This window comes from Myxine glutinosa, chromosome 11 (assembly GCF_964187855.1).
Source record: "Myxine glutinosa chromosome 11, kmMyxGlut1.1, whole genome shotgun sequence".
NCBI lineage: Eukaryota > Metazoa > Chordata > Myxini > Myxiniformes > Myxinidae > Myxine > Myxine glutinosa.
The window spans coordinates 37,114,721-37,133,619 of NC_136271.1; the positions used below are offsets into that span (position 1 = coordinate 37,114,721).

The following is an 18,899-nucleotide window of genomic DNA, read 5'->3' on the forward strand; positions in this document are numbered from 1 at the left end:
TAGTTCCTTTGTAGGATGATGGCGGAGCAGTAATTTATGGCACATTGTCATATCTCATAGGTTGCCAATTGTTTGCCACAGTGAAAATGCTTCTGGGGTCAGTGTTAAAAGGAAACCGGCATAAACTCTACGGCTTGTTATGGCAGGAATTTGGAATTTTGGCCAGAGTACCAGGTACAAAATTGCAAAAAACACCTTGAGTTCCTTAACGTCCATCGTTACTGCAAGCAATGTTGGCACACAGGCCCTGATCTTAAGATCCCATCTGACAGATGGCCACAACCTGCCTGTCATACACCATGGTGACCATGAAATAAACGTTGATGATGAATCAAACCCAGACTAGCTGGATCAACAAGGAAGTGCACTCCCTTTGTGCTATCCTGCCAACCCAAAAGCTTCTGCAGTCAAGCTCGGCTTTTAGTCTAGTAGGAAGACTAGGTCCCCCTGCACCCCCCGGAGATATACTTCTAATCAGTGTTTCTAGATTGGAAAAAATGTGTAGAAAATGACTAGCTATGGCCCCAAGCTGAAAAAATGTCCCACATACCATTTTTATGCAAATTACTGCTGCAAATTTTATGCAAATTTTTGATGAGGAGTAGAGTTGAGGGGTCTTTGAGGGCTTCATCGAGGTGCTCTCGGTTGCAAGACTGGGTCATTCTGAGAAGCACAGCAGGGTCAGAGATCATGATGTTCTCCTCCTCAGTGAATCTCTCCATCAACAGCCTCTCCATTGCCTCACACACTGTTTTGAGGCAAAAGAGGGACTTTGCGTAGGCCTTTCCACTGAGAACACCTTTGAGAGATCCACTTGTTACTAGTTGTGCCTCAAAGAGAATCTCTGCATATCCAGAACCACGCATCTTGTGTCCAGTGAGCATCCCGATGTAGTTCATGGATGTGTGGAAGGGTCCAATCGTTACTACATGACTAGCAAATTCATTTGGCCAGCGCCAGATGATGGGAAGGGCTTTCATGCAGACACCCAGATCAAATGTATTCAGGACCCATCTCTGACCCACCTCAGCAGTTGCTGCCTCGGAACGCTTCAGTAGCTCACGAACAACTGCGTTGTCTGTGATCGGTCTGTGCCTGGTGCCTGCATGGCATGGCAATGGCCTGCAGCCTGTGCCTGGGCTAGGGGGTTTCACCTCTGCAACTGGTTCTCCCCCACCCAGCAAATCAACAGTCGACTACTGCACGCCTATCCACCAACCGATCACAGACAACGCAGTTGTTCGTGAGCTACTGAAGCGTTCCGAGGCAGCAACTGCTGAGGTGGGTCAGAGATGGGTCCTGAATACATTTGATCTGGGTGTCTGCATGAAAGCCCTTCCCATCATCTGGCGCTGGCCAAATGAATTTGCTAGTCATGTAGTAACGATTGGACCCTTCCACACATCCATGAACTACATCGGGATGCTCACTGGACACAAGATGCGTGGTTCTGGATATGCAGAGATTCTCTTTGAGGCACAACTAGTAACAAGTGGATCTCTCAAACGTGTTCTCAGTGGAAAGGCCTACGCAAAGTCCCTCTTTTGCCTCAAAACAGTGTGTGAGGCAATGGAGAGGCTGTTGATGGAGAGATTCACTGAGGAGGAGAACATCATGATCTCTGACCCTGCTGTGCTTCTCAGAATGACCCAGTCTTGCAACCGAGAGCACCTCGATGAAGCCCTCAAAGACCCCTCAACTCTACTCCTCATCAAAAATTTGCATAAAATTTGCATAATTTTGCATAAAATTTGCAGCAGTAATTTGCATAAAAATGGTATGTGGGACATTTTATCAGCTTGGGGCCATAGCTAGTCATTTTCTACACATTTTTTCCAATCTAGAAACACTGATTAGAAGTATATCTCCGGGGGGTGCAGGGGGACCTAGTCTTCCTACTAGACTATTTAGGGAATTGCCACATCACGACTCGATTCTGGTATAATCCCACTGGCCCATTCACGACCTTAAGGGTGAGGATAAGTTGCCTACTCTGTCCTGTCTGGTCTGGTGTACAGTATATGGGTGTACAGTACAGTCTGGTGTACAGTATACAATCATTAATTGTGGTTGAATAAATGCACCATCAACTTTTCCACATTTACCACCAATTGCTTGAGAGGATCAAGAAAACGTTTGGTGTTTTATGGACTATTCATTTACATCCCTTGTTGACAATGTGCTCACAGCTCACTTATTGCTTTTGAATTGATCCTGTGAATTCCGTTCATTTCAATTAATCTATCAATGTACTATATATCAAGATACATCTTGGCCTGTCTTGTGTTGTTCTGACAATAACAGATGTGGTAACGTATCACAGAAAGGATTGAAACTTTAATAGAATGACGAAATAAAAGGGACATATAGCCATATAGTCAGGTTCACTATGTCAACAAATATAAGTTCGTTCAAAATTTTGGGAGATTAGAAAACCTGTACATTTTTGGAATCTTCAGAGCATGGAGAATCCGGAAATCAATGTTGGCATTTGCACAGACACCTGCATGGCCGCCATTTTGGATTTTGAAAATGGCCGCCATAAAATACATATTTTGCGCTATCTCGGCTTCTAGTCAACCTAGAGACTTAATTAAATATGCTAATCCTATGTTTTCTGGGTCAAGGAATCCAATAAAGGCCTCAAAATAGTGCTCAGGATTATAGAAAAGCAACAAACAAAGGTAATTGAAAACCATTGTCTTTATATTTGTGATATAACTGTATTACATAATACATGATATTGCAAGTCCTTTGAAGTTATAGGTATGGGTTTATAAAGCAAGAAAGCAGCTTTGTTAGTATCAGATTGAACTATAAGTCCTATACACAGGATCTACTAGGTCTACTGCACCGTTCAGGAATATGCTTTTACAGATCTTCATCACTGTCCTGAGTGTCATTTTCACAAAGGTGTCTACGCAAATGCCAACATTAATTTTTGGATTCCTCATGCTCTGAATATTCCAAAAATGTATAGTTTTGCTAATCTCTAAAAATTTTGAACGAAAAAACATCGTGAACCTGACTCATAGGAACCACAGTCATTTTGCGAGGCTGGGCTAATAATTATATACAAAATCCATAACGTTGGTCACAAGGACTACCGGTCCATAAACTTGTGCCAATTCCATTCCCTGTTGTTTGGTTCCCCATTTCCCATCTCAAGACTCCGGATGTGAATTGTGTCTCCTAGTTACATCATTACTGAGTCGTGTGTGCAGTGTGTGCAGTGTGTGTGTATCTACCATAAATAATGTAAGCATTTGCTAACCTTCTACATTGACACTTGATGGTGATTTTAAAATTTTTAAATCAAGGGGACTTCCCATCCTTCCACTCCCTCTCATCTTGGCATCCCTCCTACATGTTTCCTCCATTATGAATATCTTCTTTAAATACTGACCAGGTTGTAATGGCACTGAGCACCCTTCCACTCCCTCCTACCCCTCCACAAAATTTTTTATGAGTCCTCTATATTTCTCTGTAGAAAAGAAACCAAAATAACATCATATTCTGCAAAAATGACAAAGCAAAGTAGTTACCCAGCCTTAAAACTACGAACTACAAGGCAGCACTACACAATATACATTTATATAGAGAATTTGCGTCCCTTCCCCTCCCCCCTCCCACTCCCCCAACCCCCCTCCTACTCCCCCCTCCCACCTCCACCCCCTCCCCCATGTACATGTCGAAAGATTTGCAACTCAGGATTCATATTGTAAATGACAGTACACTGAGCAGTAAAATAATTTTAATTCTTTACTAACAACCTGACGTTTCAAGAACAAACTAGTTCTCTTCCTCAGAGGCGTTGAGTGTGGTGTTAACCATTATGTTCCGTTAGGACGGTTCACGTGATTGATTGGTCCAAGTCCTTGCCAATCACAGGGCTTTTTATTGTGAGGCAGTTGCAGGAGAAGTACATGGAGAAGAGGAAGAAGTTGTTTCTTGGGTTTGTTGATCTGGAGAAAGCATTCGATAGGGTTCCACGCAAAGTATTGACATGGGCAATGAGGAAGTTAGGAGTGGAGGAATGGTTGATCAGAGTAGTGATGGCAATGTACAAAAGAGCGCGCACAGCTGTAAGGACGAAGGACGGGAACAGTGGTGAGTTTGAGGTGAAGGTGGGAGTGCATCAGGGGTCGGTACTAAGTCCACTACTATTTGTAGCCTGTGATGGAGGTGCTGGCTCAGAACGTAAAGGAGGGTTTACCGTGGGAGTTGTTGTATGCAGATGATCTGGTGTTGATTGCGGAAAGTATGGATGGACTGAAGGAAAAGATGAACAAGTGGAAGGAATGTATGGAGACAAAAGGTCTGAAGGTGAATATCGGAAAGACGAAGGTGATGGCAAGTGGTAAAGCATGTGGTGAGGTGGAAAGAACTGGGAAGTGGCCATGTGCTGTGTGCAGGAAGGGTGTCGGAGTGAACTCCATTCAATGTACAATGTGCGCTGAGTGGGTTCATCAAAAATGTAGTGGTCTGAGAGGGTCATTAACCAGTGTGGCAGCTACATTCAAATGTAAGGTGTGCACAGAGAGAGCTGCAGATGTAGGAAATGTTGAGTTGGATCTTGGAGACGGCCTGAAGCTGGAAGGTGTGAAAACATTTTGCTACCTCGGAGACATGCTGAATGGAGAAGGTGGATCAGACTCGGCAACGGTTGCTAGAGTGAGATGTGCATGGAAGAATTTTCGGGAACTGAGTGGCGTGCTGTTGAGGAGGGGAGTGTCGTTGAAGCTGAAGGGAAAGGTGTATGCTGCATGTGTGAGAAGTGTTATGATTTATGGGAGCGAGACATGGGTAATGAACGTAGAGCAGCAACGGAGGCTGGAAAGGGTGGAAATGCGAATGGTTCGATGGATGTGCGGAGTATCGTTGAGAGAGAGGAAGACAAATGATGAATTGCGAAAAATGATGGGAATAGAGCCTGTGATTGATGTTGTGAAGAGGAACAGGTTGAGGTGGTTTGGTCATGTGTTGAGGAAGGATGAAAGTGACTGGTTGAGAAGAGTGATGGAAATGAATGTAGAAGGAAGTAGAGGATGGGGAAGACCGGGAAAGACTTGGCCAAAGATAGTGGAAGATGAAATGCGGGCAAGGGGGTTAACAAGGAGAGATGCAGAAAATAGGGCAAGATGGAGAAGATTGTCATGGGGACCGCAAGGCTAACCCCCGCTCTAGCAGGGAAAATGGCCTTAAAATGCATGTTGTTGTTGTTGTTGTGTATATATATATATACTGTATATATATATATATATATATATATATATATATATATATATGTGTGTGTGTGTGTGTGTGTGTGTGTGTGTGTGTGTGTGTGTGTGTGTGTGTGTGTGTGTGTGTGTGTGTGTGTGTGTGTGTGTGTAAACAAAACAAACACAAATTGAGCTTTTAGATTAAATGTTGTGAAAATGAATAAAGTATCTTTTAAAGTTTGGATGATTCCCCAACCTTCCCATCCCTCCCATCTCCCCACCTTTACTAGCAAAAATCATGGTTAACAGCATCAGAGTATCTTTATGGTTGATCATGTAATTCCCAAGCTTATAACAGTCATTGTACACAGCAGGTACTCTGGAGGCACCATGGGTAAGCATAACAGCAAACTACGTCCAGAGATTCTTCAAGATCTCCGTGAGAATACCGAATTCACAGAACACGAGCTGCAGGAGTGGTACAAGGGGTTTCTCAAGGACTGCCCGAGTGGACACCTGTCTGTGGAGGAGTTCAAGAAGATTTATGGGAACTTCTTCCCTTATGGCGATGCGTCCAAATTTGCTGAACATGTGTTCCGCACGTTCGACGCAAATGCTGATGGTACCATCGATTTCCGTGAGTTCATCGTGGCACTGAGTGTGACCTCACGTGGAAAAGTGGAGCAGAAACTGCAATGGGCTTTTAGCATGTATGATCTTGATGGAAACGGTTTCATCAGCCGATCTGAGATGCTGGAGATTGTTGAGGTAAGATGCATTTGCTGCTGTTTCTTTTGAACGATTTGTAATCCCTCCTCATTTCACTCATCAAGAAAGAGGTACTTGTATAAGTATCTATGTTTATGAATAATCAGCTGAGTTATAATTTCACTGTAACCGGCATTTTTTATTACCTCCACCACCAAAGGTGGAGGAGGTTATGTTTTCACCCGTTTGTCTCTGTCTGTCTTGTAGCATGATATCTCAAACAGTTATGGACGGATTTGGACAAAACTTGGTGGACAGGTTGGGTGTGCGACAAAGACGAATTGTTTCGATGTTGGTGAAGCACAAGATACGGATACGGATACTAGAATCTTTCAAGTGATTTTTCACAATTGAGAGATAGGGCCAAAAATGATATTTTGCATGATATCTCAAACAGTTATGGGCGGATTCGGAGGAAACCTGGTGGACAGGTTGGGTATGCGGCAATAACAAGCCGATTCCATTTTGGTTCAGGTCTAAATACAGATCTGGCCTATTTGTGTGATACAAAACGTAAACTGTTCAGCCTGGCGGAGGTATGCACTCTACCGAGTGCCATTATATTTGTTGTTGTTGTTGTCATTGTTATTGTCGCAGTTGTACTAGTAGTAGTACTAGCAGGAGCAAATGACATTGGAGAAGTTACACGGTCAGTGTATGGGATTTGGATCTGGATATCCAGCATCATGAGGCCAGTGCTGAGATACAGTCATGGCCAAAATTATTGGCACCCTTGCACTTTTTTCAAATAACTCACAATTTTCTCTAAAAATAAGTTGAAATTGACAAAAGTATTTGGTCTCCACAATTCTTTATTTCCCTCTTAATATTACAGAACCTTTGTTTTTGATTCAGAACTTAATATATCCTTTTAAATCAGGAAATAAAAAGAAATGGCATTGACACAATTATTGACACCCTCGACTTAATATTTGGTCGCACAACCTTTGGACAAAATAACTGCAGTCAAGCACTTCCCATAGCCAAGAATGAGCTTCCTACATCTCTCTACTGGCAGTTGGTCCACTCTTCTTGTGCAAACTACTCCAGTTCTCCCAGATTTGAATGGCGCCTTCTCCCAACTGCTGTTTTCAGATCTCCCCACGGGTGTTCAATGGGATTTAGATCTGGACTCATTGCTGGCCACTTCAGAACAGTCCAGCGTTTTATCTTGGGCCATTCCTGGGTGCTTTTTGAAGTGTGTTTGGGGTCATTGTCCTGCTGCAAGACCCATGACCTTTGACGGAGATCCAGCTTTCTGACACTGGGTTGAACATTGCGCTCCAAAATGCCTTGGTAATCTCCTGATTTCATGATGCCGTGCACACATTCAAGGCATCCAGTGCCAGAGGCAGCACAGCAACCCCAAAACATCATTGAACCTCCTCCATGTTTGAATGAAGGGAAGGTGTTCTTTTCTTTGAAGGATTCATTTTGTTTTCTGTAAACATAGAGATGATGTGCTTTACCAAAAAGCTCTAATTTGGTCTCATCTATCCACAGGACATTCTTCCAGAAGTATTTTGGCTTGTTCAGGTGTGTTTTGGCAAACTCCAGTCAGGCTTTATGTCTCTCTCTCTCTCTCTCTCTCTCGCTCTCTCGCTCTCTCGCTCTCTCGCTCTCTCGCTCTCTCCCTCTCTCCCTCTCTCACTCTCTCACTCTCTTACTCTCTCACTCTCTTACTCTCTCTCTCTCTCTTTCTCTCTTTCTCTCTTTCTCTCTTACTCTCTCTCTCTCTCTCTTACTCTCTCTCTCTCTTACTCTCTCTCTTACTCTCTCTCTCTTACTCTCTCTCTCTTACTCTCTCTCTCTCTTACTCTCTCTCTCTCTTACTCTCTCTCTCTTACTCTCTCTCTCTTACTCTCTCTCTCTTACTCTCTCTCTCTTACTCTCTCTCTCTTACTCTCTCTCTCTTACTCTCTCTCTCTTACTCTCTCTCTCTCTTACTCTCTCTCTCTCTCTCTTACTCTCTCTCTTACTCTCTCTCTCTCTCTCTCTTACTCTCTCTCTCTCTTACTCTCTCTCTCTCTTACTCTCTCTCTCTCTTACTCTCTCTCTCTCTTTCTCTCTCTCTCTTTCTCTCTCTCTCTCTCTCTCTCTCTCTCTCTCTCTCTCTCTCTCTCTCTCTCTCTCATTGCGCCGCTACTCGACTGTCAATTTAAACTTGCTCTTGCCTTGCTGTTGTAGAGAAAATCAAAACCGGAACAAGAATAATAATTAACGACAGTTAGGTGGCTTTTGTTTGTATGAGTAATGGAAGATTCCTCCAGGTGGCAGAGAACTTCTCATGGCTCTGACAGTGAATAATTAATTTAATATATCCTCGATGGTTTAACGGATCACTTATTTATTTTATCCTTTTATTGTCCATTGTACCGAAGTTCTAATTGCTTGTTATTGCAACTGCTCACTGAACGTGCTTTTCATAGTGGCAGCTGTGGCAGCAGAATAACTGTAGACTGCCTGATTAGATACAAATGGTAGAATAAATATCTAACAGGATTTTTAAAAGGTGCAAGATAGGGGGAACATCTACATCAGTAGGTGCTGATCAGAAAGACCTCAACAAATGGCTTTTTAAATAATTCGTTAAACAATACTGTACCGTAAAATGGGTTGAATAGGGACAGCAAGGTGAATAGGGACACAAACTGAAAAAAAGTTCGGAAACTTTTTTCGCTGAAAATTGATAACCATACTGATTTGTTGATATTTGGGTTGAAAGTGTTCTCTTGTTTTTTTAGAAAGCAACTTATAGTCCCTATTAACCCCATATATGGGTTAAATAGGAATAAATAGGATTTTTATGGCTGTCCCAGTAGTGTCCATATTCACCCCGTTTTACGGGTGAATAGGGACAGTCACTAATACAAAAAAATAATAATCAAGAAATAGGGACAGTTTAGAGAAACTTTTTATCCCATATTTTTTTTCATTGGCACCGTGGTTTCTATTATGGGTGCATATTATGTGCATCCATCTGAGCTATCAATTTAGCAATAAGTTGGAAACTCAGGATTGTTTCTTGATTATTATTTTTTAATAATCCATAAATCCTATTAATAATAAAAAATCTCTCTCCTATTAATAATAAAACAGCCATAAAAATCCTATTTATTCCTATTTAACCCATATATGGGGTTAATAGGGACTATATGTTGCTTTTTAAAAAATCAAGAGAACACTTTCAACCCAAATATCAACAAATCAGTATGGTTATCAATTTTCAGCGAAAAAAGTTTCCGAACTTTTTTTCAGTTTGTGTCCCTATTCACCTTGCTGTCCCTATTCACCCCATTTTACGGTACATTCAATCCTTTAATTGTAATTTTATTTTTGCAATTTACAGTAACATTTACTTCTTGTGTTGCACTTCGTCATCGCTGAGAAATTACCGTCAATAAACTGAGTTGCAGATCAGCTGTTCCTATATTGTCACGGCACCGGAGCACTTGCGTCGATGCACGACCACGCAACATCCTGAGCAGCCAAAACGTACAGCTTTTTTGTTTGTTAAATCATCCCTGGCCATTAATTTGATTGCCAAACATGAGTTTTATTTTCGAGTGACCTTGTGACATTGAAAATATTGGAACAGGTGGTTATTGTGAAACCTAATGATGTCGCTTATAGGTTACACCCACTATACCATATTGTTAAACTAATTGCATAATTGTTCTTTTATGATTATAGTGTCATCATGTATCTATGAAATATTCACTTAATGACATTTAACCTTCCTCTAGGACAGTCTAGGTACATGTTTTCCATAAGGCTCAAAACGAATCTTCCTTTAAAAAAAAAAGTGTTACACAGAACCCAAAATTTGAACTTGCTCGTAATTGTATTGTTGTCGTTTCAATAATATCAGATATACTGTAATCAGCGTAAAGGAAGAACTCTGTATTATAAGTTTAGTCTCGAAGAATTATAATTCGTTTTATTCATAAAATTAAATCCACTTTCTTCCCGCTGACTTGGAATGTATGTATTTCTGTATTCCTAGGAATCTCATGAGAACTTCCCAAATAGACAATCTTTTTTTTTGTCCAACGGGATGGTGTATAGGTGTGCACTTACCTTTCAACATGTAGCTACATTACAAAGTCCTCCATAAGCAAAGTCCTCCAAACCGCGAATTTGCAGGACATTTTTCAGCAAATAGAGAAACGTGTCCCATTTTATCAACCGCGAATACGCAGATTCCGTGAATAGCGGAACCGCGAATAGCAGGGTCCGACTGTATAGCATAATATCTCAAATAGTTATGGACGGATTCGGACCAAACTTGGTGGACAGGTTGGGTGTGTGACAAGAACAAGCCGATTCGATTTTGGTTCAGGTCCAGATGTAGATTAGTCCAAAAGTGGGATACAAAACATAAACTGGTCAGCCTGGCGGAGGTGTGCTCTCTTTCGCTGCACCAGCGCCCTGTTTTCCAAATGTGCAACACGTGATCAAATTCATACACTGTGAGAAATTTGCACAATACAAAACATTTCCATTATGTTGACAGCACTGATTAATAAAATATTTCTGGTGTGAATGAATAAATAATTTATAATTCTAGTTTTAGTGATTTATTCAAATCTATTTAAGTATCTACAATCTACATATTGCATGGATGTAGAACACACATCTACAAGATAACTTCATACAGTATATGAATATGAATGAATGATCGTTTTGAGGCCATTTTCCCCGCTAGAGCGGGGGTTAGCCTTGCGGGCCCCATGACAATTCATGGTTCCCTGTTTGAGGCAATGTTTTTATGGCCGGATGCCCTTCCTGACACCAACCCTTGGTCACGCTCTTACGATGCTCAGGGATACGGTGTACCTATTCTAAACCGGGGTACACACTGGGATCATTCATCCCAGCAAGCTGGTACGCATATTCATACAGTATTGGAAATATTTCGGAAAAGAGGAAAAACTCGTTATGAAATGTAAATAACACGTGAAAGAATGTCACCTAATGTGTAAACATCAAATGCTACAACTATCGGGGACGCCTCTTCCCGGTGGTTGTACCACCCCTCCCCCTCCTCCCCTCCCAACGTAAGTTGGGGGCCAAATCTTCCACTTTCTTCCCTGCTGCCTGGATTAGTCAGGGCAGTGCGGTTACGGTCAGAGTGCCGATCGGTCCCCATGGACCAGCCCTTTCCCTCTTGTCTCTCTCTTTCTCTCTCTTTCTCTCTCTCTCTCTCTTTCTCTCTCCTCTCTCTCTCTCTCTCTCTCTGTCTCTCTGTCTCTCTGTCTCTCTGTCTCTCCATCTCTCTCTCTCTCTCTCTCTGTCTCTCTCTCTGTCTCTCTCTCTCTCTCTCTCTCTCTCTCTCTCTCTCTCTCTCTCTCTCTCTCTCTCTCTCTCTCTCTCTCTCTGTCTCTGTCTCTGTCTCTCTGTCTCTGTCTCTGTCTCTGTCTCTCTCTCTGTCTCTCTCTCTGTCTCTCTCTGTCTGTCTCTCTGTCTCTCTCTCTCTCTCTCTCTCTCTCTCTCTCTCTCTCTCTCTCTCTCTCACAGGTGCAGCCGCACGTGTGTAATCAGAGAACGTTGCTGTGCGGCGTTTCTCGTGGTGCACGTCGTGTGGTAGCGCTGCCTTTCCTCACTTTCTCCTGCTCTGTTCTTTACTCTTTTATCTATACGTTTCATTTCTTGCGAGTTTGAGAGTGAGAGAGCGCACTCAATCCCGCATTGCTTGTTTGCTTCAAGGTATCGAGTGTTTCCCCACGCCTGTGGCCATGGCGAACATCGAGGATTTTTCCGGTTTGGAAAAGTTGAGTCGGAAAAATGGTTTTTCGTGCACACCACCTTCTGAGGTGACGGTGGAGCAGATCGTTTTGTGTGTCGGTAAATGTATCGGTATGCACAATGTAATTGCTGCATCGAGGATGAATCAGCGCGTCGTCATCTTCGTCTCGAAAGAGGAAATGGTGATGCAGCTCGTCAAAACCGGTTTGACTGTCGAGCCGGATATCTTCGTGTTTGTTTCACCGTTGGATGCACCTTCGGTGAAAGTAATCGTGTCCAATATTCCGCCTTTCATCCGACACGAGCAGATTAAGACTGCTTTGGAGCAGTATGGTAACGTCGTGTCGAAAATAACTTTCATTCCTGTTCGATTTAAGGATCAGCAGGTAAAACATGTTCTGTCCTTCCGGCGTCGATTATTTATTATTTTAAAGCCGGGAATTCGCAATTTGGAGGTGATGTTGAAAATTAAACACGACGACTATACATACCGGGTGTTTGCTACGTCACAGACCTTGGTATGTTTTAGATGTGGTCAGCACGGACATGTTAAAAACGAATGTCTCAGTAGCGTGTCCGAACAGCCAAGGGGGGAGTCTGAAAAGGAAAGTGAACCTGTGCCAGGTAACGAGGCTCCCACAGAGCCAGATGAAACTGCTGAAAATCAAACCAGGGATACGAGCGGCTTTTGTGTTGTTACACGAGGAAAACGAAGGCACCAAGGTGCAAGTTCAGTCGAGCCTGTTTCATACGCTGAAGCAGTTGCTGTGAAGAGGGTCTCACTCAATAGGAATGAGGGTAGTCCGAACCTCCTCAGTGCTGAGTCCTGTCCTCCTCCTCCTGGTGAGGAGGAGGCTATGGAGCAGCAACACGTCTTGTCAGGTGATGCTCCAAGTGGAGGTAAACCTTCTGCAGACTGTACATCAGTAAATGATGAGCTTAGGCATGGCAGTCAAACAATAGGTGTACCTGGTACTCCAGAAACCTCTGAAGAGGTAACCAAGGTTGCGGAGAATGATCCGTTACCTGACGAATTGATTTTCGTTAAGCCAATGCCAGTGTCCGATGCACCTGTACAGGTAAAAGACCGCGTTATTGAGCAGGAGTCGTGCGATTCGGACGACACGTGTTCGAGTTTGGATCCTAATGAGATAGGGGGTGCAGCTGGGGATTCGCAGGACTGCGAGGACTTAGATGCCCCCTCTCCTACCGAAGTAATTAAATTCCTTCATAATACTTTTCGGAAAAAGATAAAACTTGTTGAATCTTTCCCACAATTGGACAAGTTCCAAGTCACTGCATCTCGCATCATAAGCGATCCGACAGCCTATGGTGCTAATGAGTCTCAGGTGTACAGACTGAAAAAAATTGTTTCCGTAGCAAGGAAAGAACTTCGACGATCTGCCACTTGATAAACTCTTAAAACTCGTTATGGTTTTATCTATTGCGAGTATAAACATAAACGGGGGCCGTGCCCCTATACGGAAGACACATTTACGGGTATTATTGGAGCAAAGGCATGTAGACATCGCCTTTCTGCAAGATGTACGTTGTGGGGATACCTGTTCAGCCGAATGGCAGAATACAATAAGAGGTTCTTGGTTTTTCAGTTCATTTGATTGTCCTAGAGCTGGAGTCGCTTTCTGGTTTAGATCAGGAATCTCACCCAGCCAAATAGCATTTCATGAAGTCAGGCGAGGTCATTTGGCCTTTGTTGTTTTTTCTTATGGAGGCCATAAGATCACATTGTTGAATGCCTATGTCCCAAGTGACCCTTCTCAAAGAAAAGAATATTTTTCCCTTCTTGATAATTGTTTAGCCCAAATTGATTTTGGTGGTCTTGTCTGCTTAGCTGGTGATTTCAATTGTACCTTAGAGCCATCTTTTGACCGTAATGGTATAGAACCTCACCCTGAGAGTGCAAAACATTTGGCGGCTCTACTAGTAAAATATTACCTGGTTGATGGGTGGAGATTGCAGCACCCTGGGGTTAAGCAATTTTCATGGTGCCAAGCCTCTAATAACAGAGTTTCCTTTGCTCGGTTAGATAAATTTTATATCAATAATGGGTTTCGGAATTTGATTTTGTCAACGGCGATTTTCCCTCTGGTTTCTCGGATCATCATTTGGTTTCTCTAAAATTGATTTTTTTCCCTCCGCCCCTCGTACGAGTGCCTATTGGGCCCTCAATGTGGAACTGCTAGAAGAACCGCATTTTTGTAATGCATTCAGAGATTTTTGGGAGTCTCTCCATGCTAGGAAAAACACTTTCCAGAGCAGGAGGCAATGGTGGGATATTGCAAAAACCCATATCAAAATTTTTTGTAAACAATATAATCTCTATCACTCGAGGGATAATTTTTTTATGATTTCTAAACTTGAAAAAGAGATTCTAGAACTGCAAGCAAATCCTACCAAGTTGAGTAGCAGCACAAAAGAATACCAAGATTTTGTAAGCAAGAAGGAGCTGCTTCATCGCCTTGTTAAAGAACGGGCACAAGGGGCTTTAGTTCGGCTAAGAATGAAAAACTTAAAACTTCTTGACTCTCCTTCTAAGTATTTCTTCTCCTTGGAGAATAACAATAAAGCACAACAGCAAATGCTATCATTGCAATCACCAGATGGTGGAATTGTAAGTCAACCTAAAACTATCAGAAGGTTAGTAAGTGATTATTTTTCCTCTCTTTTGTGTGCTAAAGAAGTTAATTTAGATGTTGCACATACCTTTGTTGAACCATTGCCCAAGTTGTGTGAATCGCAGCGAGTCTCGTTGGAGAGCACTATTACCCTGGGGGAATTGAGGCGCGCGCTTTTCGGTGTACCAACTGGTAAATCTCCTGGACTGGATGGCATTCCTCGTGAATTCTATGAAGCTTTTTGGGACATTATTGGAACTGAGCTTTTGGAAGTGCTCCAAGAAAGTTTACAAGTTGGGGAGCTTCCCCTAAGTTGCAGACGAGCAGTTGTGTCCTTGCTACCAAAGAAAGGGGACACACAGCTACTTCGGAATTGGCGTCCAGTCTCCCTACTGTGCACCGACTACAAAATATTCTCCAAAGTCCTTGCCTCACGCTTAAAATCTGTCGTCCACTCGCTTGTCCACCCCGATCAAACTTGTTGCCTGCCTGGACGATCGATATATGACAATCTTGGTGCTGTTCGTGACATTTCTGACGTGTGTGACTGCCTACGCAAGAGCACAGGCCTCGTCTTTATAGACCAAGAACACGCTTTTGATAGTGTTGATCACAAATATTTATTTGCTGTTCTGAAGGGTTTTGGTTTTGGTCCCACCTTTATATCATGCATCCAGTTATTATATCATAATATTTATAGTTTGGTGAAAGTTAATAATGAACTGATTTCTCCTTTTTCTGTTTCAAGGGGTATAAGGCAGGGATGTCCCTTGTCTGGTCTTCTTTATATTCTTGCCATTGAGCCTCTTTTAGTTCGGTTTCGCGTGAAATTTTTGGGTTTCTCCGTTTCCCCTAATGCTCCCCCTATAAAAGTTGTAGCATATGCAGACGACATCTGCACTGCAATACAGTCTCAAGATGATGTATCCGAGTTAATCAGAGCTCTCAATAATTTTAGTCTTGCTTGTTCGGCCAAGGTGAACTGGTCAAAGAGTTGTGCCACCTTCTTTGGACTACCTTCAGGTTTTTCTTTCCCGCCACTGCCAGGAAATTTGTCCTGGAAGAATGATGGCGTTTACCATTTGGGCGTGCACCTCGGTGATTCCCGATGCATTCAAAAAAACTGGGATGGATTAATTGAGAAAGTGCATTCCAAGCTACAAAAATGGAAAGGGCTTCTTTGCAACCTATCCTACCATGGAAGAGCATTGGTGATCAATAACTTGGTCACTTCTACCCTGTGGCACAGGTTTATGGTCTTACAGCCACCAAAATGGCTCATCAAAACCATCCAGAAACATTTATTTGATTTTTTCTGGGGTGGTAAACACTGGCTCCGACCAGGCGTGCTCAGCCTTCCACGTAATGAGGGGGGTCAAGGGCTCGTTGATGTCAACAGCAGGCTCATGACTTTCTGCCTTCTTTTTGTGAAGAAGTTTCTTTACAGCCCCCCCATGCATTGGGAGAGTTTAACCTTGTGTTTGCTAAAGCAAGCAGGTCGGCTGGGATATGGTCGCGAACTGTTTTTGCTTGATCTCCCGAAGATCGATGTCTCATCACTTCCGCTGTACATGCAGAGTGTCATCAACGCCTGGCAAGCCTTGTCGTTGCGTCGTGAGACCGGTTCCATTACCACCTCGACGTTCCTCAACGAACCAATCTTCTACAACCACCTTTTTTCAACCATTCCTTCATCCAGGACTTTTGTCCAGTACTTTGTGGGGTCAAATCTTCTCTCTGTCCGTAATTTGTTGGACTTTCAAAGAGAAAGATGGAAGTCTGCTCACGAAATTTCTGCCAGCTCTGGTTTCAGGTCCATTAGGATTATTGGCCAGATTTTTTTTGCTATCTCAAGAGCAGCAAATAATCTTGGGGTAGAGTTCAGGAGCCTGTTTGAGTCTGCGGGTTTGCTTGACCAATATGCTTTCCCTGTTTTGCTTTTGAATTTTAATGGCAAATTTGTACCCCTTTAGCTCCATTGAGAAAGGGGCGTTACATGAATGTTGTGTGCGCTTTATTTTTGCCGATTTTGTAAAAGGCCCTTTTGGAGTTCAGTGGAGAGAGCACCTGTCAACTCCTTCACCTATCACTCCTGTGTGGCGCAGTCTATATGCACCCCCAATCTCCAAGCGTACGGGCGACCTGCAATGGAGACTTGCACATTGGATTCTTCCCCATAACATTTTGTTGCACAAATTTTCAAATGACATTTCTGAAGTGTGCCCCTTTTGTGAAAATCGTGAAATGCTTTATCATGCATATGTTGGGTGCAGAAGACTTGTTCCTTTGTTTAAGTTTTTGCATGCCAATATTTTGAAAATGGGGCTTTCTTTTTCTGCTGTTTAATTTATTTGTGGTTATCCTATTTCTGCTGTGCATAAGTTCGAAACTGCTTTAGCGAACTTTTTGGTCGCTGAAGGAAAAATGGCAATTTACAAAACAAGGAAAAAGAAGGTGGAAGGTGGTGAATTTTCTTTTTGTAATATTTTGTTGACCTTGAAAGTCCTGATTATTTCTGGGATACAGCTTGAGTACCTGTATTGCAGCAAGTACGGAAAAGATCAAGAATTTTATGATAGATGATGTGTTAAAAATGTTATTTGTTCTGTGAGGAACGAAACGCTTAATTTTGCTTTTTGATGTATTCATAGCTCTCGTGTGAGCATTTCCTTTAAAATTGTTTGTGTTTTTTCACATTTGGTTTGTAAAATATTTTTGTACTTGCTGGCTTCTTTTAAATATCCTTTGCTCCTTTTTTTGTGTATTTATGATCCTTATGCAAATGTTTCTTTAAACTGGTTGCTTTATTTACAACTGCTTTGTGAAAGGTTTTTTATACTTTTATAATAAAAGGACACAAAAAGTCTCTCTCTCTCTCTCTCTCTCTCTCGCCCCCTGCTGGCCGTTTCGTGTGTTGGGCGTGGCAAGATGGCGCGTGCTCGTGCTTGTGTGTTGTAGCTCCTGGCTCGTGTTGTTTTTCATCCTCTCCCCACCTAACCTTTTTACCTTTCCCCTTCCTTTGGTTTTTTCCTTTTGTACTCTTGTCGTGTATGTTGACCTTTTTCCTCCCTTCCTGCTTCGTTACCACCTGTCCCTCGTTTTTTTTCTCCTCCTTCGAGACAGAGAGAGGGAGAGCCAGCACGGTAAGGGTTTGTTTGAACCACGTTTTTTCCTAACGTGGTTTAAACCGTGCTTTCGTTTCTAGTTACTTAATATATATATATTTTTTTCTATTCTTTTTTTTTTTGGGATTATACAAATCTATTTGCTTTCACTTCGTTTCTCCTTTGACGATATGGCTAATAGGAGTAGCCAAAGGCCTGCCGATCGTGTTACCGATGAGGGTTTATCGCGTAAGCACGGGCTGTGCCTTGTCCCACCGGAGGGAGTTGAAATGGATGACATTTTGCTTGCGATTGGGGATTTGATCGACGTGAGTAACATTCGTGCCGCGTCTCGTATGAATCACAAAATTGTGGTTTTTGTTTCGCAAATAAGTCTGGCCGATATTGTTGTGCAGAATGGTTTGACCTTGGGAAACGATCTGTTTGTTCCTGTGTCGTCGATGGACACGCCGGCAGTTAAAGTCATTCTGAGCAATGTTCCGCCTTTCCTAGGTAACGAGGAAATCCTACACAAGCTAGGTGAGTTTGGCACTGTCGTCTCTCGAATCATTAGGGTTCCTCTACGTACGAGAAACGGCAGGTTGAAGCACGTACAATCGTTTAGACGTTTTTGTTTTGTTGTTCTAAAAGACGCAGCGAAGCAGTTGAACACCTCCCACACCTTTAAAGTAGGCGAGCATGAATATAGAATCTTCATGGCGACCGAGACCTTGATCTGCTACGGATGTGGAGCACACGGACACACTAAGCAGTATTGCCCAGACGCCAAGAAGACGTACGCTACAGCAGCTGGGTCGGCCCCCCCTGTAACTGATGCAGTGCCCCCCGTTCATGAGCCTGGTGGAGTACAGACGCCCACACCAGAAGACCAGGGTGTGGAAAGTGGTGGCGGTGTTGCTGAGGTTAGTGCAGCAGGGGTGCACCCAGTCGATGAGGACAAGAGGCTGCAACCTCAAGAGAATATGGTCTTTGAGGAGGTATTGATGAAAGGCACCGAGGCTAAGAGGAACCTAAAACGTACCTTTTTGAGCGCCGAGGTGGAAGACAAAGGTAGCAAAGTGATACTCGTACAAACAAACAGTATCTCAGACTATCCTGATGATTCTCAGCAAGCTGGGCAGGGTGGTGACGAAACAGAGGAGAGTAGGACTTCATCCCTTGCTCTTGTTGAAGAAAATCAATGCAGCAGTATTGGTTGTGATGATGGCACCATTGTCCCTTGTGACAACGAGCAGTCCCAGGGCCTGAGTGACAACGGTTGTTGCTCACATCCGGTTGAAACGACCAAGGATGATGGTCCAAGCAGACCTATAATAGGCAGCAGTGGTGGCACAGATGTGCCCCTTGTGATGCAACAAGAAGACTGCAGTGGTGATGACACAGAAGGTGTGCCTGCTCCTGACACACAACAAAGGAGT

The 18,899-nt window shown here is 43.0% G+C and overlaps 1 protein-coding gene across 3 annotated transcripts in view; it reads left to right on the forward strand.

The window, feature by feature from the left end:
• LOC137436579 (hippocalcin-like protein 1) overlaps positions 1-18,899 on the forward strand; it is a 52,506-nt gene that overhangs the window by 17,277 nt on the left and 16,330 nt on the right. The window contains exons 1-3 of one of the 3 annotated variants that reach the window (XM_078786573.1): positions 87-423; positions 1,912-1,973; positions 5,579-5,972. In XM_078786573.1, coding sequence (XP_078642699.1) covers positions 5,595-5,972 — 378 coding nt within the window. In that variant the 5' untranslated portion in view covers positions 87-423; positions 1,912-1,973; positions 5,579-5,594. Of the gene's footprint in view, positions 1-86; positions 424-1,911; positions 1,974-5,575; positions 5,973-18,899 lie in introns of those variants that run through there. The other 2 variants (XM_078786571.1, XM_078786572.1) reach the window with 2 other exon arrangements.